Below are 26,425 nucleotides of genomic sequence, written 5' to 3'. Positions count from 1 at the left end.
CGCCCACCTCCTCTGTATCATCGGCAAAATGGCGACGGAGGACTGTGATGATCTGATCATGGACCCAGACATGGAGATCCTCCTCAGTGACGAGGAGCTGGAGAGGTAGGAGGAAGAGCAACAAGTTGCATCGTATATCAAGGTCGGTCAGACGAAGCCCTGACACCGACCGCCCGTTGTTGTCATCGCGTCTAAAGGGTCCTGTCAGGGTGAATGTTCTTGTCGCACAAAGAGCACAAACTGTTAGCTTCTCTTTAGCAACCCATTGCGCTATCCGTCGAGCCCCCCTGTCCCCTCCACTTTGCTGCTGTGTGACAGTGTCCTGCTGGAAGGAGCGGTCGTATAGCCCCTTTTTCGGGACCCCTGGTTACCTTTTCTGTACGAAAAGCATACTCTAAGACGAAAAGGTAGCCAAGGGTCCCATACAGACGTCCGAAATTCAGTAACCATGGGTCCCGAAAGGTGCTAATGTATGTTACTGTGACTGTCCTGCTGGAAGGAGCAGACGGTGTGCTTCTGCCTGCCAGCCGCAACGACCTGCCTCGGGTTACTTATAGTTTACAATTAATTGTTGTTCGGCTGTTGCGTTTGTTTTAAACAATTATAATAATTCAAATTCAGCTAGTTTATACAGTTTCTGTGCGACTGCTTTTCTATCAGTCCTATATCATTTGGTTAGACAGAAATGTAAACAACCATGGGACGTACAGTCATACATTTGTGCTAAAAATGCGTCCTTTGTATTCAATTCATCAACATAGCATACAAAATTAATACTGATAGAATATCATCACCAAAAATAAAACAGTAGAAAAACTACGGGCTGGGGGAGGGGGGGGGGTGAATGCCATTACCTTTCTAATGGAGAAGCGAGATTTACCTCTCCCTTTGGCCTCCTAAAAGAAGATGGATTTCCAGGCCTGTTTTGAAGGAAGCCAGTCAGTGGTCATCATCATGAGGTGAAACAGGCTTCCAAGAAAAGCTGTTTCCCACATGATGGTGTCATTCCTCTCTCCCCCTCCCTTTCTCCTTTTTTGCCTGGCATAAAATACCCCACGTGTTCTTGGTTGGGAACCTACCCTCCTCATCTGGGCTGCTGGTTTGGCTCCTGGCTGGGCTATGTTTAGCTGCATGGTAGATTGGTTGCATACTGCTTAAGAACTAGAAGACCCCCCTCCCACATATACTATATCTTTTCGGTTTCCTAAATACATGCATGCTCATTGCTGGTGGTGTTTGTTTGTGCAATATAACACCATGTTTTACCAGTGTCTGTGTTACATGATTGTAAATCTGGAGCAACACACAATTACACTTTATATAACACTTTGTATGCATATTTGACACATCATGACATGGCTGTCCCTGGTCAGCAGGGTGTCATTGTGAACGTACAATTGTAACATGGTTATTACTACTTATAGAGCGTCGCAGTCCCGCCCCCTTTCATGATGACGCCAGGCCCAGGAAATAATTCCTAATGCATTTATCCCATAGACATTTCACCTTTTATAAGCGTCGTACAAAGCCAACTCAAGTTGTGACAAATCATGACAACAAACACAATATTTTGGATCAAACTAATAATTACAAAGAATAAAAACAACAAAAAAGTGTTGTAACCTGTCGTTTTTTTCTTCTTTCTAATTCTTTGTTTGGCCCAAAACATTGTGTTTATTGTGTCACAACTCGAGTTGGCTTTGACCACAGCGTAAACATCTTTAAATAAATACTTTGTGAAAAGTCTATGAGGAAAATGAACGGGGAATTATTTTCCGGGTCTCTCGAGGGGGTGGGACTGCGACGCTCTATAGAACTTGCTGCCCTATACACCAGCTGGCGTGATGGGGAAAAGTAACTAGTTATTAAAGAACACTATCACATTAGAACAATGTAAATCATGAAATGTTTGAATTTGTTATTGACTTTATAACTACAACTCAACATTGAACAGAGATATTGTATCCTTGTTTTTAATTTTATATCAGTGTAAAAAAACACACATGGGTATAAAGTAAACGTATAATGTCATGAATAAATGTTGAGTAATAAATGAGAATATTTTGTGAATATTATGTTTATGACAAGACATAAGACATACTTACCGTAGTATCCAACTATCCATTGTACATTTCCCCATGAGAACAGGCTGTGTGTAACAACTGTGTTCTTCTTTATGTATAGCATAAACTCCAGAACTGTCCAGTTCTGCTCAAATCTATTTAGACTTAATTCACTAATTTGTATTTCTCTACTCCCCTTTTATTCAGGGAAGCAGAGGGCTTCAAAGAAGAAGGCAATGTCTATTATGTCAAGAAGAATTACTCTGAAGCATTCGATTACTATACCAAGGCCATAGGTAATGTTTTCATTCGTTTTAAATTAATCATCCCATGATTGATGTTAGTTACAATTAGTGGGTGTTTAAGTTGTTGATTTTCCTTACAGACATGAGCCCCAAGAATGCAAGCTACTATGGAAACCGCGCAGCCACTCTAATGATGCTGTATCGGTACAGAGAGGCTCTGGAGGACTCCCAGCAAGCAGTGCGGTTAGACGAGACTTTCGTGAAGGTAGGTTGTGGAATTTTTTTAGTTTTTATGTGGACAAGCCCACCAGTTTATTAATTATGCCTAGTGGTTTGCCTGGTGGATGGTGATGGGTGGTGATCCACCTGAACTGAAGCCGCACCCACAGCTGTTGTATGATAAAGGCCGAGGGGTTAGGGGACATTGGCACATTTGACTGTCAAGGTTTCATCCTCCAGGAAGAAACCCTAAATGTAAAGGGAAGACATCATTGCACATAATAACAACCATACCAAGGGGTCTAATTAAGTACTGTCACCTCATAACAATATGTATAAAATACACATAGGTTGGTCTTGGCGCCTGTTCAGTGGGGTGTTGAACTAGGAAGAACAGCATTTAACTCATTGTTTATCATTTCCTCTTCTACATGTGCAGAGAGCTGTTGGAGGGTGCATTTGTCATCCCTTTCCCCAAGCTGAAATCTGCAGTTTCAGTGCAGTTTTCAAAATGATCTATCCGTTCAAGTCAATGGTGGAGCTGTGCTGTTTGCAAGACTTAGAGACCTGCAGAGTGGTGGAGGCTGATCTTAGTGTACAGTCAATTGACTAGTACTGTACTGCTAAATAAATTCATACTCTAAATGGGAAAAAGAGAAAAAAAACCCAACAGCCGGTATATTTTGAATGTGTAAGGCCTAGTGGGATATGGGGTATTTGGGTCATTAAAACACATTGGCTGCCATTGCAGTCCCGAGGTCCAAGGACCGCCCGCCCCTGGCAGTATTGAAAAGCGACGCACACCCCTGGGACAACCCAGGGACTTAGCATGTGGAGCGACAACTGTGGCGGGCACCAGGTGCACGGGCCGGAAGTAATTAATGCATATACAAGGCAATGGCATTAAAGATTCAGGATCTATATATATCCGCTATATCTATAGAGCAGAGCTACCATGATATACAGTGTATACATACAGTACGTGACCTGTGTGTGTGTGTGTGTGTGTGTGTGTGTGTGTCTGTGTATAATTTGTGTGTGTAACTTTTTGTTATTCACTGTATTGCATTACTGCATTTTTTAATGTTTATGCCTTGCTTTTCTTTTCTTTTGTTTCTCCATTGCTCTGTAAAGCACTTTGAGCTGCATTTCATGTCATGAAAGGTGCTATACAAATAAAGTTTTATTATTATTATTATATTCATTTTATATATACACACACACACACACACACACACACCCACACCTGCTTTCATTGAAACATATATACTGTATAATAATTATTTATTTTCTGGGGAAATAACATTCCCCTAGGGTCATTTACGAGAGGGTAAGTGCCACCAGACCCTCGGCAATGCAATGGCTGCCAGCCGCTGTTTCCAGAGGGTTCTGGAGATGGAGCCAGACAACAGCCAGGCTCAGCAGGAGGTGAGTCAGCCGCAGCAGAGTAGTATCTCTGCCTTGGACAGATGGCAGCAAACAGAGTGCAAGAGTCTGCTCCTGCAATTTAGAGATGATCTGAGGTCACAGTTAATTTGTGGTGAAAGACAGTTTCATGTTGTAAAAAGGAACGAATCATGGGTTCATGTGCTGCCACACCACAATGGAGACTACGGGTTTCAACCCTCCGGTGCGCTCGACTTCCATGCAAGCACAATTGGCCGTGCTCATGGGAAGAAAGCTGGGCGGGAAGGTCAGTCCTTGTTGCTGCATTAGCGACTCCTATATGTTGGTCAAGGGCACCTGTCAGCAGTTGAGCTGTAACAGATAGGGCGTACTCTGCATGCGCTATGTCCTCTCAGTGAATCTCCTCACTGGCAGTTGAAATACCATCACTGTAGTGTATTCTCCACCTATCTCCATTCTCCACCAATGGTCTGGATACACCTACATTCATTGCATGTGATTGGATGGCCAGTGAAAGTGACTGGTGTGTGACAATGCCACGTCCACTGTTTCTTTTAGAACACTCATTTACATCATAACCTCAGCACCTGCTTCAAGGTCCTGCCCTCGGGTAGGAGATACGCTGCATCTAAATTCAAGAAGGCAAAGGGCAGTGCCAGTTTCATCCCCTCTGCCATTAGGGTCCTTAACAAGCACAGACCCCCCAATACCTGATTCACCTCACCTGGACTTGCTTGCCAGTGCCCCCGGAGAGCGCACACAAAGGCAGTTGAACTGGACTGAGCGATGATAATGGACAGTCACATACACGCATGCACACACACACAAACACATTATGTGTGTTTCGTGGTGTGGAGAGAGACTCTGCTTTCTTTTAAATAGCTTTTAAAACGTAGAATTATTTTACTAGTACTTTGCTGGGTGTTTTATTGTATTTGTATATTTATGTATTGTCCTGAATGTATGCTAATTTACCGCCGCTACCACACCGACTGAATGCCTCTGCCCTGTTTAGGAAATCCCCTGTCCTTTGCATTGGTTCTGCAATTTCTAAAAATTGTTACCACCCACCTCTGTCCCACACAGAATTAGAACCTCACCAGACTTATCAGTAGGCAGAGATCTCTGAAAGTCTGGCTACGCGAGACTACCATCACTGGGACCAACCAGTAAGGGTCACCAGTGACAACAAGACTACAAGTGTGGGTAATTTGGTTATTGGCATAATTACGGAACTGCCAAGCAAGCAAAGACTAGTCATGACATACACATTGTCGAGGAGGGGTAAAAGTTACCTTGTTTAAAAAACATTTTATTGACCTTCATGGTTTCCAATACATGAAGTGGTTATCACTAACATCTGTAAACCACATCTTTTCAGAGGACGGATAACGGAACAATCAATAATTATTAGTAATTATTTGGGGTGCCCACTGCTCAGTCTGCCCACTGGACTGGTTGCTCCAGTTACCTAGTAAGAGTGCATGCCACATAAATGATTGATTACCGGTATTATGTTTTTAACGGGAGTGTACCTATGTTCCCCAGGTTCTATGTTCCCCACCATGCAAAAAAGGTTCTTTGTTCCCCACTTGGAATAAAACTAAACCTAACCAGAAACCTAACCTAGTAAGTTTAGTAGTTCTAGTAAGACTAAAAGTATTTTAGCAACTTAGTCTTTTTAGTGTTAGTTTTAGTAGCAAATTATGATTTAAGCTCAGTCTTTGAACAATCCATTGATCAACTATCTAGTCTTAGCCAACTAAAAATTAACACTGGGTCTTAGCCAACTAAAAATTAACACTGGCATAAAATAAACTAAAACATAATTGCTCAGACTCTTCAACAAAGATGGCAAAAACAAACATTCTTTGTTCTATACATATAATTGTATAGTACAAAACACTGAAGTCCTTAAACCAGAAACCTAACGCTAACCCTAAACCCTAAGGTAAATGGGAAACATAGAACCTGGGGAACATAGGGATGACCCCTTTTTAACCATGTAGCACTCTGGGATTCCCTGTGAATGAAAAGTGCAATACAAATAAAATTCATTATTATTATTATTATTATTATTATTAAATGAGGCCACAGACCCCCCCCCCCCCCCCCCCCCCGCAGGTGGCCCAGGCTCAAATCCAGCCCAACATTAGCTCTTTGGTCTTTGGTGCATGTCATCCCCTCTCTCTCCTCCACCTGTCTTGTTTCTTTGTCAGACAGTATCATAAATAAAATAGACAAAAAAAGAAAAGCAGTTATATAGCGCCTTTATCCATTATGCGCTTTACAATGATTGTGCATTATATTCACCCATTCTCACACACCATGCAAGGCACCAACCTGCTCATCAGGAGCAATTAGGGGTTCAGTATCGACACTAACTCTGGGAGAGCCTACTCCCTGAGCCACTGCTGCCCAAGTTTAGTTCTAGTTTTACTTCAAACTAAATAATCCATGACAGCAGAGAAGGGGCTCTTGTAAGCATAACATTGTAAGCGTGACTTAACCACAAGCGAACGCATCACTTGCATGTTCAGATATGTGTGCACCACCTAACTTTACCTGTGTACTAGCACAGTTCTTCTTTCAACCACTATAACACAGGTACACATTCCTGCGCTGTTCCTGTATTTGTCCATAGTTTCATAAAGTGTAATTTATCTACTCCATCATGCAGGGGTGTCACTTCTCAAGAAAAACAACGTAGTCAGGAAGCAAAGAACATGGCACCATAAAACAATAATTGACTGGTGAAATTAAAGGTCTTTTACATTGTCACTGAATCCTCAAAATTCTCTTCTCAGGTAAAGAATGCTGAATCCATCCTAGAGTTTGAGAAAATGGCGGAGATAGGATTTGAAAAGCGTGACTTTAGAATGGTATGCTATTGGTTTGATTGAACACATATCTAAGTAAGTTGCATCTGTGGAATATCAAAATTCTCTGTTCCTGGTGTTCAGTTGTGACTGTGTTTCTGTGCGATCACAGGTTGTCTTCTGCATGGACCGTGCCTTGGAGACTGCTTCAGCCTGTCACAGGTTCAAGGTTCTGAAAGCAGAGTGCCTAGCCTTGCTGGGGCGTTATCCTGAGGCCCAGACCGTAGCCAGGTAGATAATTAAGTAATTGATTGCCATGTCAATTGGAGATGCTAGGAATGTGTCTCTGTGTAGTCGGGGTACAGGGAATCGTCAATTGTGTCTATCATTTTAAATGTCATCCGTCATCCATGCCACTCTAAACATTATTTTCTAAACGATTGGCAATTGATCCATGCTTTTTTGTAGTTGTGGTTGATTACCACCATTACATTTATATACATTTTATCCAAAGTCATTAAAATGCTTCCACCCTTACTGAATAAATGAATGAATGGAAAACATTGACTTCCTTGAAGACCAAACAAACTACAGAATGTTTGAAAATGGTCTCATCAGAAATTTCAAGTATACAGTGAGTAGTAGTCATAGACAAGAATCTAAACATGATAGTCAAGACTACTCATAGAATTTGAAAACGCTTAATTTTTACATTAACATGTTGTTTTGTTCCCTATAAGTGATATTCTGCGAATGGATGCCACAAACGGGGATGCCCTGTATGTGCGTGGCCTTTGCCTGTACTATGAAGACTGCATCGACAAAGCTGTCCAGTTCTTTGTCCAGGCCCTGCGAATGACTCCCGACCACGAGAAGGCTCGGCTTGCATGCAGAGTGAGTCACTGCTTACTATGAGATGTACTATGAAGGTATGAGATGCTATGAAGTGCATGCAACAATGTTTCCTAGTTTTGCTTAATTGGCAAACTTATACACTAAAAAGTTGGGTTTTATTATGTTTCCATGTAGGGAAGCGGGCCTCAGATTTTAAATGTCTCATGAGTTTCTCTAATCCATTTTGTCTCGATGCTGCCTCACTGATAAGTTAGTGGATTTTAAGGCTGTGTCTTGTCCTTCCAGAATGCTAAAGCTCTCAGAGCCAAGAAGGAAGAAGGGAACAAGGCTTTCAAGGAGGGTAACTACGACTTGGCCTATGATCTGTACACTGAGGCTCTGACAATAGACCCCAACAATATTAAGACAAATGCCAAGCTGTTCTGTAATCGGGGTACCGTGGGGTCAAAGGTAAGCCAAAATAAAATGCATACATACTGTATATCCTTTTTCTTTTTCAACTGCTGTGAAAATGTACTGAAAGACCACCAGATATTCTATTTCAAATGGTAAAACAAAAAGAGGCACTCTGTTACAGTCAAGTAAAAAGCCTTTATTGAAACGGCATAAGCTCTGCAAACGGCATTAAAACAAAGACCTACGCGTTTTGCCTGTAAAAGCCTTCGTCGGGGTCCCATTCTGTTTCAAATGTTTACAAAGCCAGCCAGAGAGCCCACTCTGGCCTTGTTACCTTAAGTATGTCTTTTAGCTGAGTTGTCTTCACCAATTGAACATCACATTCCTCTATATAACCAAACAGAACTAGGTCACTATCTCCACTCCCTCTCTTTTGTCCTTGAATGACCACTCTTCCTCTTTTTTCATCTTTGAAAGCTGAAAAAACTAGATCAGGCCATCGAAGACTGCACAAAGGCAATCAAACTGGACGAGACCTATATCAAGGCCTACTTACGGAGAGCGCAATGGTATGTCCAAGATCACTCTGCAATCAATGTTTGTTTTGTTTAGATTTCCAACAGAGGCAGTGTGTTGGCTGTACCTTGTTTCTGTGTTATGATTCAATCAATACTAATAAGTGAAGTAACAATGAACTTGCATGTTATTTGTGTGCTTTTACAGCTACCTGGACACAGAACAGTATGAAGAAGCAGTCCGGGACTATGAAAAGGTTTATCAGACGGAGAAGACAAAAGGTGAGTCAGTCTTTTCCCTGTATGACACAGCTGCTCAGCTGTTTCTTTCCCTCACTCGTTAGCTCTGTATAACCTCCCACACCTACGTTTCATTGCTATTATTTAACATGGCTTAATGTCTGTGACACCTGCTGCCAGTTTAATTAAATTTGACTGCTCTTCTCGCTTTCTCAAATCCATAGAACACAAGCACCTCCTGAAAAATGCCCAGCTGGAGTTGAAGAAAAGCAAGCGGAAAGATTACTATAAGGTGCTCGGGGTGGACAAGCACGCTACGGAGGATGAGATCAAGAAGGCGTACCGCAAACGGGCCCTCATGCACCATCCAGGTCCATGACATGAACTATATTACACACACACACACACACACACACACACACACTGTATAATATCTACAGGGAGATGGCATGGCATGAACTGAGCGAGTTCCTCCCTTTTTTTTGTAGACCGTCACAGCGGGGCCAGCACTGAGGTGCAGAAGGAAGAGGAGAAGAAGTTTAAGGAGGTGGGCGAAGCTTTCACTGTGCTTTCAGACCCAAAGAAAAAGTCCCGCTATGACAGCGGTCAGGATTTGGAGGAAGAGGGCGTGAACATGGGAGGTCAGTAGCTGGGGAACCGGAAGTCTATCTTAAACATAATTCATAGATTGTTGCGCAGTGCGCCGGTTTTGCAGATCATTGTTCTAGTATAGTAATCATTCTATTACTGATAAGTTGCAGTTTTTTCTGTTGAGGCACTTTCTGTAATTTGATGGTGTGTTGTGCCTTCAGCAGATTTTGATGCCAACAACATTTTCAAGGCATTCTTCGGTGGCCCTGGTGGTTTTAGTTTTGAAGGCAATCCATGTATGTATATAAAAAGCTGTTGGAAAACAGTACTTTTCTACATTTTATTACACTATTCAGATTTTGCAGTATATATTTCACATTATTAACTTATTTTTTATGTTTTGTTTTTATTTCAGCATCAGGACCAGGAAATTTCTTCTTCCAGTTTGGTTAATTGGACAATATGAACCACCAAGACTCTATTCAGACAGTATCAAACCCTCAACCCAACCTTATTTATCATATCTGACTGTTTGCGAGTCAGATTCTTGTCTATGCCATTGACTGAATGCTATCCAATGACATGCAGCAAAAGAGGTAACACCAGTATAACACCAATACCGAGAAGGCCCATCCTCGAGTTGACAATGATGTTACTGGTTTTTGAAGTGGTTGAATCTCTAGAGTGAAGCAAACTTGAAAGTCAGTAATAGCAAGCAACACTGATTATGTAAAAATACATTGTTTCCCAAGTCATGCAACATTTTTAAATGGGTGTAATTGTGTAGCTCTAAATGCTTAGAGCTTTTGGGATCCATGCAGGAACAGGATATGACACCCCAAGGGGAATGCTTCATAAGAAACAACTGAGCACTGTGCAAGCTATTATCCTTGACCTACTGTAGTGCAAAGGAGGCATTCCCAGCAGGAAAGGTGATATCTTCCCCAGCGAAGACAATGACACCCAGTCAACCTAGCAATGTGAATTTTATCTGCTGAGGAACACATGACATGATCCCCCTTTTTTTAAGTACTTGCAAAAAAAAATACAATTTGCTGCTATGGATGAATACTTAAAGCTGTCTCCTTGTTATAATCCAACAGGAACAGTTCAAGTAAAGCATTTCTTTGCGTTCACAACAGCTGGAGCCCAGACTTGCAGTATGCATAAAGCACAGCCTAAGCACAGTAGGAATATGACAATTGAAATGGCTGCACTGGCTGCTCCTGCTAGCACTGTCGCCTCCTTTTTTCCCATTTACTTCCTCACCACCAATTTTATGTTTATTGCCATTCACCGGGTGCTGCATTGTACATTTTACTGGAATGTAAAGTGTTGATGACTTATGTTTTTATTTTATTTTCATGTATATTTATTGTAAATGTTCTGTCTGATAAAACCATCAGTGTAAGATAAGGATGCTGTTCTGTTTTGTTTTTAAAGGGTCACCAATAGCATCCCTCTGGCGCAAACTCAGGAAAAGTTGTTTCTGCTTGTTCTGTATCAAAATAATGATATGCTGTCTTAACCACTTAAACCCTACTGCCCCCATTTGGCTATTTTTGGTGAAGAAATGTGATGTACACAATATTTGAGGTTGCCTAGTATAAAAGGATAAAGCCCTGAGGGACACCTGTGAACACCTAGCCTCAATGTAGCCTGATAGCCCGTCGCTGATTTGAGTCCTGATCCTGGCAGCCTTTGCTGCGTGTCACTCCCCATCTCTCGACAGTTTTTATGTAGAATGTTGATTTTGTTTTATTTTTTACCGGACTACTACAGGTCCTCTGGCCTCTTGGGATGATTGTTGAAGGTCTCATTCAAATATTTGAGCTCAGTATTATTTAGGACTTAATGTGCAATCTCTTCTGTATAATGAGTTTACGAGATTTTAGCTTGGTGCACTTTGACAAAAATGAAAAGCGTCCTCATCTTTGCTCATAGGTTTTGCTCTCTGGGTGAAACAGTCCTCCTGTCACTATGGAAAGTTATTAGCCATGTAAATAAAGTTTGCCTCATATGCGTTTCCCCTAAATTATTTTAGTGTAAATTTGACTACCAAATACATGTGAATAATTGCAATAACATGACGGCAGCTCTGCACTCTAATTCTGAAGAACTCTGGAATCCATTGGGGTCAGAGCTTTACAGTCTATGGGTCAGAGTTGTAATGTGGGTGGTAATGCTGTCCAGAACTTTGTTGCGCCGCTGGAGGGCACTGTTTCTTGCTGTAGTATTTGTTAGGGTGGTTGCTAGGATACCAATCGACGGGATACAGGATAAAGTTGGAAGTAATTGAAAACAACAACAGGGAAATGGCCAAAATGTTTGACATGGGAGACCAAGGCCAAGCACCGAAGAGCACATTTCATACTTATATGGCTGAGGGAAATCAGTTATACCGAAAAGGGGAATATCTCAAGGCAATAGAAAGCTATTCCACGGTAAGTTAAATGTTGAACACGTTAAGATAGTTGTGAAAGCCAACTGGCGCTGCACTGTTAAAGAGCTCCAAGAGTGAAGTGATGTTGACAGTAAGATATTTGAAATAGGCTATCATATTTCGGTTACAACAACCTGTGGACTTCAGATGGATTGATCTTGTAGACAGTGACTTCGAACCCCAGCATAATGAAGTAAAAATGTTCGCCAGTTGTCCTGCTGCAAGTTGCTGCTCGGTTGATATGAAACTTATTCATTATTACTTTTTGTTGAAATGTTTAGGCATTGATTCTTCAGCCGGATGACAAGAACTGCCTCGTTGCCCGATCGAAATGCTGTTTGAAGATGGGGGATTCTGAAAATGCATTAAGAGATGCCGAGGCCTCTCTTAAAGGGGACAAGAAGTTTTTCAAGGTGAAATGATTTTTATTTTATTTCATGTCGAAAGTGAATTGATGCTGTGCAGGAAAACATGTCTGTTCTATGCCTCTTCTAGGGATTGTACTGTAAAGCAGAGGCACTGTACACCATGGGCGATTTCGAATTTGCACTGGTGTTTTACCACAGAGGACACAAACTGCGCCCAGAGCTGCAGGAGTTCAGACTTGGTATCCAGAAAGCACAAGAAGCTATTGAAAACTCTGTGGGCAGTAAGTCAGAAAAGTACTCTTTTGTATTATGTCATAGTCACATCATAGGGTATTTAATTTTATGTTCCTGCTCCAAGACCATCTCTTCAAATGTGTTTATCCTGATTCCTATAGGCCCTTCTTCTGTTAAACTAGAGGATGTGGAACATCTGTCAATCTTTGATATGGATGAGGAGGTAAGCATTATTATTTACTTGTCTCCCACCATTTTCATTTTTGAGCCGTGCCTTACCGCTGCATTAGGCAGCTCTCTCTGTGTGACGTGTGTGTGTGTGTGTGTGTGTGTGTGTGTGTGTGAGAGAGAGCGTACAGCTGCAACACCTATAGTGGCCAGTAGAGTACACTACATCTCAGAGGCAAATATTGTACTTTTACTCCACTATTATTTGAAAACTTTAGTTACTTTGGAGATTTTATACAATGCAATGCTCACAGTACAACGCGTTGTGAGCTTGTAGATCTGCTATTTAGTTTAGTTTAGTTTAGTTTATTTCGCACAATAAAAAACAGTACAAAAAGGTAACATTAATAAAAGAGAAGTGAGTGCAAATAGTAATATACAAATAGTAAGACAAAGTAATCAAACATAGGTATGGAAAATAACAGAAACAAAAACAACAAGAAATACATTATTTACACTTGTGAAGTGTGTGTGTGTGTGTGTGTGTGTGTGTGTGTGTGTGTGTGTGTGTGTGTGTGTGTGTGTGTGTGTGTGTGTGTGTGTGTGTGTGTGTGTGTGTGTGTGTGTGCGTGCACGTGTGCGTGCTACATTACGTTAGAATAAATTGGAGAGGGTAACTTCAAGAGGCTGGCTGTGAATTCCAGAGTAAAGAACCTCTGACTTTTATGGAGAACTGGCTAAGAGTGGTACTTTTATACATTTTGAAAACATAATGTACTTTTACTTTTGGTATACTTTAAGTACATATGTATGCCAATACTAAAGGAAAGAAATGCTCCTTATCCAGCTAGGTCAGAACTTCTTTGCCTTCTCAGGGAATAGAGCCAGAGAACAGTTATCTGGTCCATATAGTAATTTATACACACTAGGGCTAGGCCACTCTATTTTCTGTGTAGTATTTGATTATATCATATCATTTTCACTCCTATTGATGTGGATTGTTTATTATTTCATGATAATTGACAGCTACATAAGGGGCAACCTGTGAGCATTATTCAGCCCCTGAGGAAGGATGCAAGGCGGCAGAAACAGAAGACCATGAGCGAGAGGACAACCAAACAGTTGCTGGGACAGATTTACAGTGACAGGGAATATCTTGAAAAGCTACTGAAAGATGAATGTAAGTCATGTCTTTGTCTTTTATTTCTTAGCAGTGTCCACTTTGTTCTTTGTCTTTCACATATTAATTTCCTTTAAGTTTCTCTGCCTGCCATTGCTGTTCAACTGCAGCTGATTCCTAAACCTAGCACAACATACTATACTACTGTATGTAATTCCACTTACTGTATGAGAGGCTATAATGCAAATGTTTCATCTTAAACTGTCCCACTAATGGTCTCCAGACTTGGTAAATGGTAAGATGCGTGGTGGGGAGAGAATACAGGAGGTCATTGTGAACTGCATCTCCTACCTTGACACACGGACTGAGTTCTGGCACCAGCAGAAGCCTATGTATGCACGGGAAAGGGAACGTAAGCTCATGCAACAGAAAAGGAACAAGAGTTGTCACAAGCCACCTTCTGACCCCACACGATTTGTACTCAACAGCCTTGAGGAGATTGATGCCGGTAAGATGGACTTCATGATGCAACCTCTCAGTATTTTCCCTTGTTTTGTAATGGTGGTTTTCAATCTGATGTATTTGTCCCCTTTAAGTATTGAGTGCTGGAAATGCAGAGGTCAGCCTCAAGAAAGCTCGAGATGTCATGAAAACCGTGCTGGGGTGGTCAGAGGAAGTGGTACCTAATAAGAAAGAGGTGCTGGGAAACCTACACAGTTGCATTGGGAATGCCCTCATTGATCTGGGGAATATGGACAAAGCACTAGAGAACCACCAGAAGGATCTGGAGCTGGCTACACAGTGGTGATTAAACATTCAAATTATTTAATATTAAATTATACAAGTATAAGAGAGTCGGTATAAGAGAAAATGGTAAAAGAAGCAATAATTTAATTTAATTCATGTGGAGACCATATAGGAGCACACAGCATATTTGAAATCCCATTGGCTGTTCTCCTCTATAACAGTTCACTTCTTCATTAATAGCAAACTTCCTGATGCAAAGTCACGTGCTCTGGACAACATTGGCAGAGTCTATGCCCGAATTGGAAAGTTCAGAGAAGCTATCGAAGTGTAAGTGAAGAATGAAAGAAATCATTTATTTGTCTAGGTGAATGATGTGCGGGTTTGGTAAACAGGAAAGATGTATGTTCAAGGCTAATCGACTCTGCCTTTCTCCATATTTGTGTTTTAGCTGGGAAGAGAAGATTCCCTTGGCTTGTGGTGTTTTGGAGAAGACCTGGTTGTTCCATGAGATCGGTCGTTGTTTCCTGGAGCTGAAGCGCTACACAGAAGCCAGAGACTATGGCATCCGGTCCCTCGCTGCTGCTGATGAAATTGCAGATGAGAAGTGGCAGCTGAATGCCTGCGCCTTAGTGGCACAAGCAGAATGTAATTCTTCAAAGCATAATAGAACAGGATTAATGTAATAGGTTGAAGTGTCATTCCTTTTAAACTTTAGCTTCTTCTGATCGCTAATTACCTTCTCTCTCATCACAGTGAAGCTGGGAAACTTCAAATCTAGTGTGTCAAATTTTGAAAAAGCCTTGTTCCATGCTAAGGTGCTACAAGATGACCTTGCCAAGGATGCCATTCAGAAGGTGACCTCTCATCACTTAATGTCTGTTCTGCTCTTGCATGATGTCATTGTTCACTGACAATTATCCACCTGCAGTGCACCAAAATTGTTAATTTAAAAGAGTGTTAATTTAACCTCTACAAATCAACCCTTAAATTAACATGCACACTTTAACACTGTGTGTCCTTTTTCAGGCCCTTCGCGAGGCAAGACAACATCAGCACAATAAAACGAGTGGTGACACTTAAAGACCCGCAGGGGACAAATAAAAGTTGAACTATCAAAAGGAAACTTATAGTACTTTCAATGTTATTTGTACTACTGATCTCTCTCTCTCTCTTTGATATTGGTCATAAATAATTCCATTATTATACAACACAGATGCATACGTTTGTGGTGAAAGATTTAGAAACCAACATAGCTATGAAAACATAAATATATAAGACATTGTATCATGTTCTGCATTCAATATTACTGCATACGCTGCATTAGCCCTGCAAATGTAATTTGTCATCTGTCTAAATATTCAGGAATAATCATCTTGAATTTAATGGCATTTAAAATACTTTATTTTTATGTTTTGCATAAATGTCTTTGCTTGCATGTACAGAGTTCTGCTATTAAAGAAGGGTACCCACATCTAAACAGGACACCTTAAAACCACTTAAACCTCATATGGGTAACCAGAGTACCTCAGGGCTCAATACACTCTTCTTTTTACTGTTATTGTGGGGAAAGCTTTCACTGAAAGCTCTTTCTTTCACTGTATGATTTCCCTTTTTTCATAGAAGTGTATATTTGTACGTCTTTAAATGTTCTGATAAAAAGAAAATGGAGGGCCCTGATGTAAACAAGTCTTAGTGATTTTTCTGGTTTTATCTTCGTAGCAGTTTTTGTATTGACCTATCAATGCTAATTTCAGCAAAAGCTTTCTTCAAAATACCAATGCTGGGGTTTAAGTACAAATATCACTAGAAGTAAATGTTGTGAACAGACAAAATATTGCTAAATGGTTGTTGTAATATGTCTTAGTTTATACTTTAAAAAGATCACTTCAATTAAATGGAAATAAGTATTTAAAAAAATGTATATGGTGTCTCTTTATCTTTATCAACTATTTTGTTTGCAGCCTTTAATTGCAGTTTTCCAAATTGGAAAGCTTTGTGTCACACAAGACGAGAGTAAATGCATTCCATGTAATCTGAACTAAACTTGAAGGTTGGTCTACTGACTCTACTCTATACTGTACATTTCTTAAAAAAGCTCAATTGCTCCACCTCCTGGCCTTTTGGATTTGACAGGTTGTTCTTGTTAAATCTAGACACATTTATTTGGTTCTGGTTGATGATTGTCACCAAATCACTTTGCCTTTCCTTTTAGTGTTCAAGGTTCTGGTCACAGTCGGCACTCATTCTCTCAGCTTGTTTGTATTTGTGCATTGAAGCAAGCATGAAATATGCCAATACCAAAATAGTATTATTTTGTAAAATACATGTAATAAAAAGAGTATGTTAATCAATATAACTTATACATATGGTTGTATTTTGTCTCCCTGCTTTTATTGAGATATTTAGGATCTTGTCAAAGGTCATGTCTCACCTAGACACAGGATCTGACAGGAATTTTGACCTGATGGTCAAGATTCTATAAGATCTATAAGATCAATGGTAAAAAAATGCTGGTTCAAATCCGAGGTAGAAGAGGAAAGTTACATAGTGCAGCTTTTAGTCTGTCTTCCTTTGCCCATTACACATGTTGCAAATATACCTATGCTTTTGGAACAGAGCCATAAAACCAGACTGACGGACAGTAATGATGTACAGAAAGGAGTATGTAGAAACAAATTAGTCTATTCCTATAGCCTAAAATACAGTCACAGTCACTGGATTTGAGAACAAAAGCTTCTCAAGCTTTGACCTCATTCATTGCAACCTCAGAATCAGTTTTCCCCTGTGTGAACAACATTTCCTCATCAGAGCTATTCATAATGCACACCACTTCCCCTAGTCTCACTTCTATTCAGCGTAAGCACATGATTTCTGTTTTCATGTTGCAGAGACCAGGGGCCATATAGTGAAAGAATAAGGACACTTCCTGGTTTGGGCTTTGGAGTGTAGGGATGGGACGGTTCCTACCTGTAGAGTAGACACTGGGGACATATCTGCACTTTTTTGGTGCAGAAAGTTTATTGCGCAGAGAAGGCTCAAACAACCCACCTTGACTCAAAAACACCAGAGTAAGGCCAAGTGTGGACAAGGACTTGAGACGTAGGAGGACCCTAGGCAGGACGCAAGCCACAGTCCTAGAGACCTCTAAGGGCCTGCAATCCCCCAAGAACACACAAGGCAGAGGGAGCCTCCTGTTGGCTCTTGCATTAAGAAAGGACAATAGCTGGATCCTGGATGAGAGGGGCAGTGATTTGACCAATTACTGCTGACCAGGCCAACTGGAGAGTGTTGTGGTTAAGGCCAGCGTCGACCTGATGACCTCTCTTCCAGGCCAAGGCTTTATCCATTATTTGGATGTTCTCTATATGCCTCTAATAAGTTACCTCTAATAAGGTTGCCTCTAATTAATAGCTGCTGATTCACAATAGAATCAAATACCTGTACTAGACCATCCGTGCAAGTATGACATAAAAACAACCAACAAGTAGAAAGGTTAAGGCCAGCGTCGACCTGATGACCTCTCTTCCAGGCCAAGGCTTTATCCATTATTTGGATGTTCTCTATATGCCTCTAATAAGTTACCTCTAATAAGGTTGCCTCTAATTAAAGGCTGCTGATTCACAATAGAACTATAAATTACGGTCTGCCCCGGTAACAAGATGTGCACATGCACACACTACAGTGGGGGGACACGCAACAGGCCAACAGGCACACCAAGGCCTGCCCCCGCTCGATCATGATTGGCGGAAGGCCCCTCTACATTGAGGGGAAAAGGGGTGGGTGGGGCCAGTTTTGCATGTCTTAATGACTGTTGGTAGGGAGTTCCACATTTTGGTGGAATAGGAGCGAAATGAATTTAGTCCCTTGTTTGTGCCGAATCTGCACATGGTTTGTTGAACTCCCTCTGGTGTTGTGGGTGTGGACTTCGTTGACATTAAGGAAGTATTTAGACAGGGTATCTTGGTAGTGGTAGTGTAGCAAATCTTGTTGACCAGACCCATTGCAAGATGCTGCACTCTGTCGTCAACCCTAAGCCATTCCAGCCTGTCAAAATGGGCAGGGGTGAGGTGGGTTCTGGGAGTGACGCCAAGTAGTAGCCTGACCAGTTTGTTTTGGGAAGTCTGGAACCTTATTTTAAGGGCATTTGAGGTGCTGTGGTACCAAGAGGTGCATGCATGCATAGTCGAAGAAACCTTGTACGGCTCCGGTTCATTCATAGTCTGGATTTTCGGTGTAGAGGTGACCACCGAACTACAACATATGTTGTAGATATTAATGGTCATGTTGTAGACATTAATTGTATAGCGTACTATGGGAGGTCCCAAAATAGATGACCCCTCAGAAAAGGGGTGGGGCCATATACTCTAAGGGTGGGGCTCAGGAAAATTTGAACCCCATCATTTTCTGACAGTTCATGGTCCCTAACTCCCTATAAAAGCCAAAACAGCAACAAAAAAAAATAGCAAAAACATCCTACGGAAGTACACCTCGTATCACACAATATTGTGGGCTGGATGCCGATCTTAGCCAATCATAATGGAATATGAAAAATCTGAAAGAGCCGTTTCGTTTATCAAAAATTCACTATAGAACGACGAATGACGGACACACCAGACAGATGTAAAGCATAAGCAGTAGCACTCAAGTAGAGGCCTAGCCCTAGCCCCACCCCTCTAGCGCGCCAGTAGTTTCAGGAGTAGATTCGATCCCATAGCGCGGGGAGATGGTCGCACGCGCCACGATTGGTTAACTGGTTGTCAAGTAATCTCTCAAGAAAATACAGATTCAGCTCCCCAGATTATATTATTATTATTATATCATCAATGAGTCTGTAACTGTATGTAAAAGCTAGCAAGATCTCCATATCTCCCTCATAGCCTACTTAAATAATTGATAACTTGATATTGTAATAATAGATAATAGAATATGTAAACTTTCATAACTATTATCTGTCCACTACTTGGTGTGTGTGTGTGTGTGTGTGTGTGTGTGTGTGTGTGTGTGTGTTGTGTGTGTGTGTGTGTGTGTGTTATTTATTTTACAAAAATTAACAGTTGTCCAATTGCCCAACAACCAACTGGCCAATCACAACTCGACCGTCCCTCTGGGGTATGGGGTTAGATTCTACTTTCCCGTTTTGTTTCTTCAAAAACGGGGCGTGGACTGCCCTGTCATTGTAAACGAAGGCTCGCATGGTCCACGGCGCCACTGACATTTCCAGCAGCAGATTTGGTAAGCTCCCAAACACGCACGTTTGTCATGGTTGCAGGTGATCTGCTTTCACAAGTTGTATTTATCCAGCGTGATATCGTCCCTTATCTTTGTAACACACAGAGTGTTTGTACGTGGCGTGGTTCAGTGCCACGCCGGTGTTTTTGGCTGGCGTGGTGCATGATGAAGGCAGTCCTCGACTAAAATGTACTGCAATGTGATTTAACATTGAATTAACCTATCGAATTGACTTTATTTTGAGAATACCGGTATGTGACTTTAGCTTCTTAAACTTGCCTTTCTTTTATTTACCGGCTTTCTCTTATGTGCTGAATGTTTTGGGCGAGCATTTTAAACAAAAGGATGGCCATGCTCTCCCTGTGCGCCATATAAATCACTATGAATCATGTAGTGTAGACTGCACTAGAGGAGATGACCAGGCCATGTAGCCATGTTTCGCATCATCATCGAATAGACATCGTGAATATTTAATCCCGATGTCTTGTTTGCATTTTTTCCGACAAGGGCGTCTGATTTGGCACGCTCAGCTGTATTTAATTTAACGGAGGTAACGGATAAAGTGAGGTTATGAGAGTTCTTCAATGTTGACACGCATGGCATTTCCCTGAAATGATTGGACTTCGTTTTAAGCTAAGCGTTTGCTTACGTGTTATATTTGATTTACCCCCCCCCCCCATTTTTTTTGTTGTATATCGACTATTCATTTATCATGATGATGAGGTCTTTGTCTTCCGCTAGGCTAGGTCTAGCGCAGCTGTTTCGGTCACACAGGGTGTGAACGATAAACCCAGCTTGTCGTCATAGGGCAACATACCTTTGTGTCCTAATACTTTGCTTTTTATCTGAATTATACTTTTATAGTTTGAAAGCTTAAATGGGACCATGACTAGTTTAATTTGGGCCATGAAGCCCTTTGCCTTTAGGCTTTTATTAAGCAGCAGGTAAACTAATCGGTATGTAGTGCTAGTGGAACAAGATTCCACAGCAATATTTAAAATTCTGCTTCAAATTAGCATGGATGCTTAAAAAATAAATAATGATGTCCCTCAAGTATAATTAATTGGCTTAGGAACTGCAGTGTAAAACATGGGGCTGTTAGCAATATCTAGTGGATTACAGGAAGATAATGTCACCCTCATATGCTTCCCTTGAATCCCTTCCAAACCCCCTGTTATTGGATTAATGGTGACTTAAACCATTATTTCTCGTATTCCAACTCCATGGAAATTTGACACCATCCTGGTCAATGCTTTTAGTTGGCAAGCTGTTGGTCATTGAGCAGCTCATGACAAGTACATTGGTGAAGGTTGTTGAATGCTTTTAAATCAAACAAATGGGAGATTGGTTTATTTTTTTGTAATCATTGCATTCGGAAATTATATTGATCTATGACACTTTGAGGCAGATGTGAATGGCTGGGGAATTGTAGTAGACTTACAGATACATTATGACCATGGTACTGATAAGCTTATTTGGAATTATAATGTCATGTCCAAAATGCAACATCTGAATACATTCAGCACTGTGGTTGTAGTTGGCAAGTTGTTTCAGAGCATGAGAGCACAGACCATTGATATGCTTGTACACTACAGACTCAATGCTGACTTACTGTATTTGTTTGTTTTTATTTAAGGTGGTGTGCAGTTAAACATGGCTACTGAGCAGAGTCACAAGGTTTTGGCAGAGAATTCACATCCTGACAAGCTACCATCCCCAGTGGTGGGAGATGCTGGAAAGCTTGCGATGAATGGCCATGAGGCAGAGAAAACGCCCATGAAAGGGATGGATGCATCGCCACCAACATTGACATTACTGTCTCAAACTGTGGAACCTGAAGACATGTCTGTACAAGAGAAGGGAGCTGGTGAACTGGTAGTGCTGCCTAATGTAGTGACGGAACTAGCTGGGCTACCCAAAACGATCCCTGACCCAGTTAAAGCTTCGAACAGCACAGAAACAGAAAACGTCGTGGAGAACACACCAGACAAACCTCTGTCAGCGGCTGCCCCTGAACCAGAGCCAGAGAAATTGGTCGAATCAGTTCCAGAAGCTCGGATGGAGGCAAGCTTGTTTCCAGTGGCTATAACAGAGGAGGGAATCCTCAAGAAAGAGGAGGAAAGTAAGATGGCAGAGCTCCAGAAAGAGGAGGAAATGAAGATGGCAGAGCTCCAGAAAGAGGAGGAAATGAAGATGGCAGAGCTCCAGAAAGAGGAGGAAAGGAAGGCGGCAGAGCTCCAGAAAGAGCAGGAAAGAAAAATGGAACTGCTTCTGAGAGAGCAGGACATGAAAATGGCGGAGTTCAAGAAGGAGCAGGAAAGGAAAATGGAAGAGCTCATGAAAGAGGAAGCAAGTAAGCAGGCCTTTCTCAAGAAAGAGCAGGATAGGAAGGAGGACGAGCTGAGGAAAGAGCAGGATAGGAAGGAGGACGAGCTGAGGAAAGAGCAGGATAGGAAGGAGGACGAGCTGAGGAAAGAGCAGGAAAGGAAGGAGGCAGAGCTCAAAGAGCAGAAAAGGAAGGAGGCAGAGCTCAAAGAGCAGGAAAGGAAGGAGGCAGAGCTCAAAGAGCAGGAAAGGAAGGAGGCAGAGCTCAAAGAGCAGGAAAGGAAGGAGGCAGAGCTCAAAGAGCAGGAAAGGAAGGAGGCAGAGCTCAAAGAGAAGGAAAAGAAGGAGGCAGAGCTCAAAGAGAAGGAAAAGAAGGAGGCAGAGCTCAAAGAGAAGGAAGCTGAGCTCAAAGAGAAGGAAGCTGAACTAAATGAAACGGAAGAACCGAAGAAAACCGAAGAACCGAAGGAAGATGAGAAAGAACCTGCTCCTGGCTCTTTGTCTTTTGCCCTTCTGGATCAGGAACAGACCAAAGTTTCGTTGCAAGCCTCTCGTACCCTTGTTGTCCTCCGAGGCCTCCCAGGCAGTGGTAAGAGCCGTGTGGCCCGTGCCATAGCAGACAACTTCCAAGACCTTTGCTCTGTCTTCTCCGCAGATGACCACGGTATTAAACCTGAAAACCCTGAAGGATCCATGGATGGGTACAAGGCACTGGATGAAGCAGTGGTTGCCCATTGCAGCGCACAAAAAGCTGCCCCTATGGTGGTAGTGGTGGATGACACTAATCACACCTTAGATCGGCTGGTCCGCCTGGGGGAGATTGCAGAGCAACAGCGGCTAGTGGTCATGTTTTTGGAGCCCCGCACCGAGTGGAGCCGAGATTTGTCACAGCTACCCAAGAAGACTGGACGGGATCTGAAGGAGGCCCAATTCGAAGCAATGAACGGCCCATTTGAGGAAACTATTCTTCCTCTTTTCTTTGGCTGGTTTCTGACCCCCACCACCCAGGACAAGGTCAAATGCATATCCATGGATTTCCTGAAAACACTGGACAGTTTAGAAGCCTTCAAGAAGCACTTGGCAGACTGTGAGTGAATTTAATTATGCACAAATTGAAAGGGAAAAAAATGTTTAGCAGCCTAAGTAAGTGACTGTGATTACAGATTACCTTTTCTTTTGCAGTTAATGTGGAAGCAGAGAAAGGGGTGGATCTTGAGCAATATTTCCAGTCCAAAGGCATTCTCCATTGCACCACAAAATTCTGTGACTATGGCAAAGCTGAGGGAGCAAAAGAATATGCAGAACAAACGGTAAGTGTAAAAAAAATAGAAACATCTTGTCCTCAATTCAAACTTTATATATTTTTTATGATTCAAAATTTTATTGCTTTTTCCATTAGTTTCACAAACATTTAAGACAACAAACGAAACAACTAGACAAGAAAATAATAAATACATTACACAACAAAATCTTTACATAAAAGATAAAACAATACAGACAATACAATACAATAAAAATAAAATAAAACAAATTAATAAAAAAGGGAAAAAGAAATGCCATTACACCTGGGTAGTATCAATTTACAATGTATTCACAGAAAACAGAAAACAAGAGAAAAAGAGACGTTGCGCTCACACCATAATGGGATTGACAGCAATGTGCATTATGTAACCTCCCCATTTCCGTATAAATTTGTCCAGTCTGTCGGACCTCCTGTATGCCATTTCTTCATATGCTGCAACCTTACCTAACTCCCAATTCAAACTTTATTAAAGTTTAACATTTGAACCAGAATCTGATTTGAGTGTAAATGTATGGCTGGGACAGATTAATTTAGATTATTAATTACAGAAACAATAACACTTTTTTAAACATTTTAATCAAGCTTCGTTTTTGCACCATGGAACCTTTCTCACTGGAGGAATTTCAGCCGTACCGATCATACCAGTGCACGCAATGAGAGAATAAGCCGTTCAGACTGCTTTGCTTGGTCCAGTGGATAGAAAATGTGTGTGTGTGTGTGTGTATATATATAAAAATACAAATGAATTGGATTCAGGTTTTTTTTGGAAGTCTCAGCCTATGTGTCAATTTGCTTTGGATTTGAACTGACACTTTATCTCTGCCTCTCCATCTACTCTAGGCTGTTAAAGAGCTCTATGGTTCTGCATTTGAGCTGACTCTTAGTGCCCTCTTTGTCACACCTCGTACTGTTGGAGCCAGAGTGTCACTCTCTTTAGAGCAGCTTATGCTCTGGCCAGCCGATGAAGAGAAGGAGGCACAGCCTGAGGTTCCTGCGGCCGCCTCGGTGCCTGCGGCCGCCTCGCTGCCTTTGGGCAGCCGCGCCCACGTCACTCTGGGCTGTGCCAATGGAGTGGAGCCAGTTCAAACGGGCGTTGATCTACTTGAAATCCTGGCTTTGCAGCAAGACGGCCAGCAGGGGGAACTGGTGGAGGAGATGGAGCTGGGGTCTCTGGCCTATTATGGAAATGGCAGGTGGCTGCTCAGTCTGAGGGAGCCCATTTCTGTTCAGGCTATCTTCTCTAGCTTGTACAACCCCAAGAAGGCTGACCTGACCAAAGAGAAGAAAAAGAAGAAGTGCACCATATTGTAAACGGCACAGGTGGGGTGTGTGGCTCGGGATGAATGGTGTAATAGGAATTAGGTTAATTTTTTGGAGGGTTTGTGCTATTTTTAGGGGTTCTGTTACAGCTGACCCTAAACCCACAAGCCGTGTGCCTTTTTACTGTTGATTTGCACCACAATCCAAGATGCCTTCAACCCACTTAGGTAAAAATTGATCAGTTGCTTACCACAAAAAAAACCTGTATCTTACCACATATAAATGTGCCACAGTTTCAATACCTTGCAATTTGCTTAGGTCTCATAAGATGCAGTGTTAAACAAAGGTAGTACAGCCTCCCTTCCTCATCTTTATAATTCCTGTCTGAGCCTAGATTTCCCACTATAAATGGTAGCTTGTTCAGTATTCATTTAAGCGAGTGATTAGGTATTTACTATTTCATTACATGCAGCAATCTTCATTGTATTGTCGGCTTAAATGCACATTTTCTCACCTGTTTTGGTGTTTGCCTCACTCACTGAGAGATCTGTTAAAAGTATCCTGTGGTTTTGGTGAGTTGATGTTCAGCTGTTTTGAGCAACTGTCTTGTTGTTGTAGCATATGGGCCAAAGGTATGTAATTAAGTGTACTGGAATGAATGTTATAATATAAGTCTTTCCTTGTAAATTCTTTGCACTGTGCACTCTTGAAAGGGAGACTGCTGATGAGTTTAGCGTTTGTTTCATTACCTTGCACTTGGTACTTATCAGATGCTGTGAATCCAAGTCCACATTTTGCAATCCTTCTACTGCGCAAAACTCATTGATCCCTTTCAGCCTCTTTGAACAACACTGCATTTCAATTTTATCCACATAAAATGCCAGTTCCCCCCCCCCCCCCTTTTTTTTGTTTTGTTGGTAGGACAAGTTGTGCTTGTGTAGCTCTATGAACCACTATTTTTGCACTTGTTTTGTACACTTAATAAACGGTATGCTTTGCTCCAAATTGAATTAGGTGATTTGTCATTCTTTCCTGATGTCCTTTGAGTTTTTTTTGCTTGGCATGCTGACCGATGAACATGTTGTGTTCCTCTTCAGTTTATGTTGAAAACTGAAAACACTTGTCTATACTCTATTTTGTTAAGTGGTTAAACCAGCAGATGGCACTCCTCACTGGTACACCGGTAGCCGGGAACAGGTTTTCTACTATAACACATGATCCTGTGAAAATAATATATTCTATGCCATCTATTAAACCCAGGCACAACTCCTCCCAATTTATGTGGACACGTTTTACTGATTACTGCAACAGTCTAGACTGGATTCACTGTCGATACCCTTGCTGATAAGGCCCTGACAACATTTTATAATCCTGCATGTCATCCAGTTGGTAACTGCCAGAAATTGATATCTGGCCATGTTTGATTAAGGGACTGAACAGTTGTGCATGTGCCGACACATTTTGGAAACAATTAGTCATTTTTTGTGTGCTAGTCTAATAAGAACCAACATGTATATTTTATATTTATAAACTATTCTAAATTTGATATAGGCTAATTCTCTCAATGTGCATTTCTATCCAATCTTTTTAATGGAGTCCCATACACTACTGTTCATCACTGTCATCTGTGGAGGTATGACCTTAAGCAATAATGGCCTTAGCTCTGGTCCATAGCATTAATGCTATAATGGCCTCATATGTAATATAAATGTAGGGTTCTCGAGATATTCAGGTGGCGGCTTAAATATTTAAAGTGAATGTGAAATTGTTAATACTGCATATATTAATGATTATGTTCATTCTATTAAGTATAAACAATGAACTTCTATTGTGTATTAATATAGTACAGGGAGGCGATCAACACTTATCTCTGAACGT

At 41.5% G+C, this 26,425-nt stretch overlaps 3 protein-coding genes across 4 annotated transcripts; all 3 read left to right on the top strand.

The window, feature by feature from the left end:
• Positions 1-24: 24 nt before the first annotated feature.
• dnajc7 (DnaJ (Hsp40) homolog, subfamily C, member 7) lies at positions 25-11,373 on the top strand. Of its 2 annotated transcripts, none has more exons than XM_080776338.1 (14): positions 25-105; positions 2,271-2,359; positions 2,449-2,573; positions 3,842-3,955; positions 6,742-6,816; positions 6,926-7,044; positions 7,494-7,647; positions 7,894-8,058; positions 8,482-8,573; positions 8,728-8,801; positions 8,984-9,130; positions 9,248-9,400; positions 9,575-9,646; positions 9,766-11,373. In XM_080776338.1, the coding sequence occupies exons 1-14, from the start codon at positions 29-31 to the stop codon at positions 9,801-9,803; spliced, it is 1,494 nt and encodes a 497-aa protein (XP_080632464.1). In that variant the 5' UTR covers positions 25-28; the 3' UTR covers positions 9,804-11,373. The 2 variants fall into 2 exon arrangements, with proteins under 2 accessions (XP_080632464.1, XP_080632463.1); XM_080776337.1 differs by having other exon boundaries at positions 9,572-9,646.
• A 301-nt stretch (positions 11,374-11,674) lies between these two features.
• Positions 11,675-15,594, top strand: odad4 (outer dynein arm docking complex subunit 4; the record flags this gene model as incomplete). The annotated part of the gene is made up of 11 exons (XM_080775123.1): positions 11,675-11,794; positions 12,075-12,206; positions 12,289-12,442; positions 12,557-12,618; positions 13,590-13,743; positions 13,967-14,191; positions 14,280-14,487; positions 14,671-14,757; positions 14,879-15,075; positions 15,184-15,284; positions 15,457-15,594. The coding sequence occupies 11 exons, from the start codon at positions 11,675-11,677 to the stop codon at positions 15,508-15,510; spliced, it is 1,494 nt and encodes a 497-aa protein (XP_080631249.1). The 3' UTR covers positions 15,511-15,594.
• Positions 15,595-19,601: 4,007 nt separating this feature from the next.
• cnp (2'',3''-cyclic nucleotide 3'' phosphodiesterase) lies at positions 19,602-25,549 on the top strand. The gene is made up of 4 exons (XM_080775684.1): positions 19,602-19,662; positions 21,296-23,071; positions 23,167-23,294; positions 24,128-25,549. The coding sequence occupies exons 1-4, from the start codon at positions 19,623-19,625 to the stop codon at positions 24,596-24,598; spliced, it is 2,415 nt and encodes an 804-aa protein (XP_080631810.1). The 5' UTR covers positions 19,602-19,622; the 3' UTR covers positions 24,599-25,549.
• Positions 25,550-26,425: the final 876 nt, after the last annotated feature.

This window comes from Protomyctophum bolini (genome assembly GCF_963924005.1).
Source record: "Protomyctophum bolini genome assembly, chromosome: 11".
In the NCBI taxonomy this organism is placed as follows: domain Eukaryota; kingdom Metazoa; phylum Chordata; class Actinopteri; order Myctophiformes; family Myctophidae; genus Protomyctophum; species Protomyctophum bolini.
This window is presented reverse-complemented; position numbering and strand designations above follow the sequence as displayed.

What these genes read in the sequence shown, in the direction of transcription:
- dnajc7 (XM_080776337.1), top strand. Translation starts at nt 29, where the DNA reads ATGGCGACGGAGGACTGTGATGATCTGATCATGGACCCAGACATGGAG. An exon ending in TCAGACGGAGAAGACAAAAG is followed by an intron (nt 8,802 to 8,983) that starts GTGAGTCAGTCT and finishes TCAAATCCATAG; the next exon opens with AACACAAGCACCTCCTGAAA. An exon ending in TAGTTTTGAAGGCAATCCAT is followed by an intron (nt 9,647 to 9,765) that starts GTATGTATATAA and finishes TTTTTATTTCAG; the next exon opens with CATCAGGACCAGGAAATTTC.
- cnp (XM_080775684.1), top strand. Translation starts at nt 19,623, where the DNA reads ATGGTCCACGGCGCCACTGACATTTCCAGCAGCAGATTTG. An exon ending in CATTTCCAGCAGCAGATTTG is followed by an intron (nt 19,663 to 21,295) that starts GTAAGCTCCCAA and finishes TTTTTATTTAAG; the next exon opens with GTGGTGTGCAGTTAAACATG. An exon ending in AAGAATATGCAGAACAAACG is followed by an intron (nt 23,295 to 24,127) that starts GTAAGTGTAAAA and finishes CATCTACTCTAG; the next exon opens with GCTGTTAAAGAGCTCTATGG.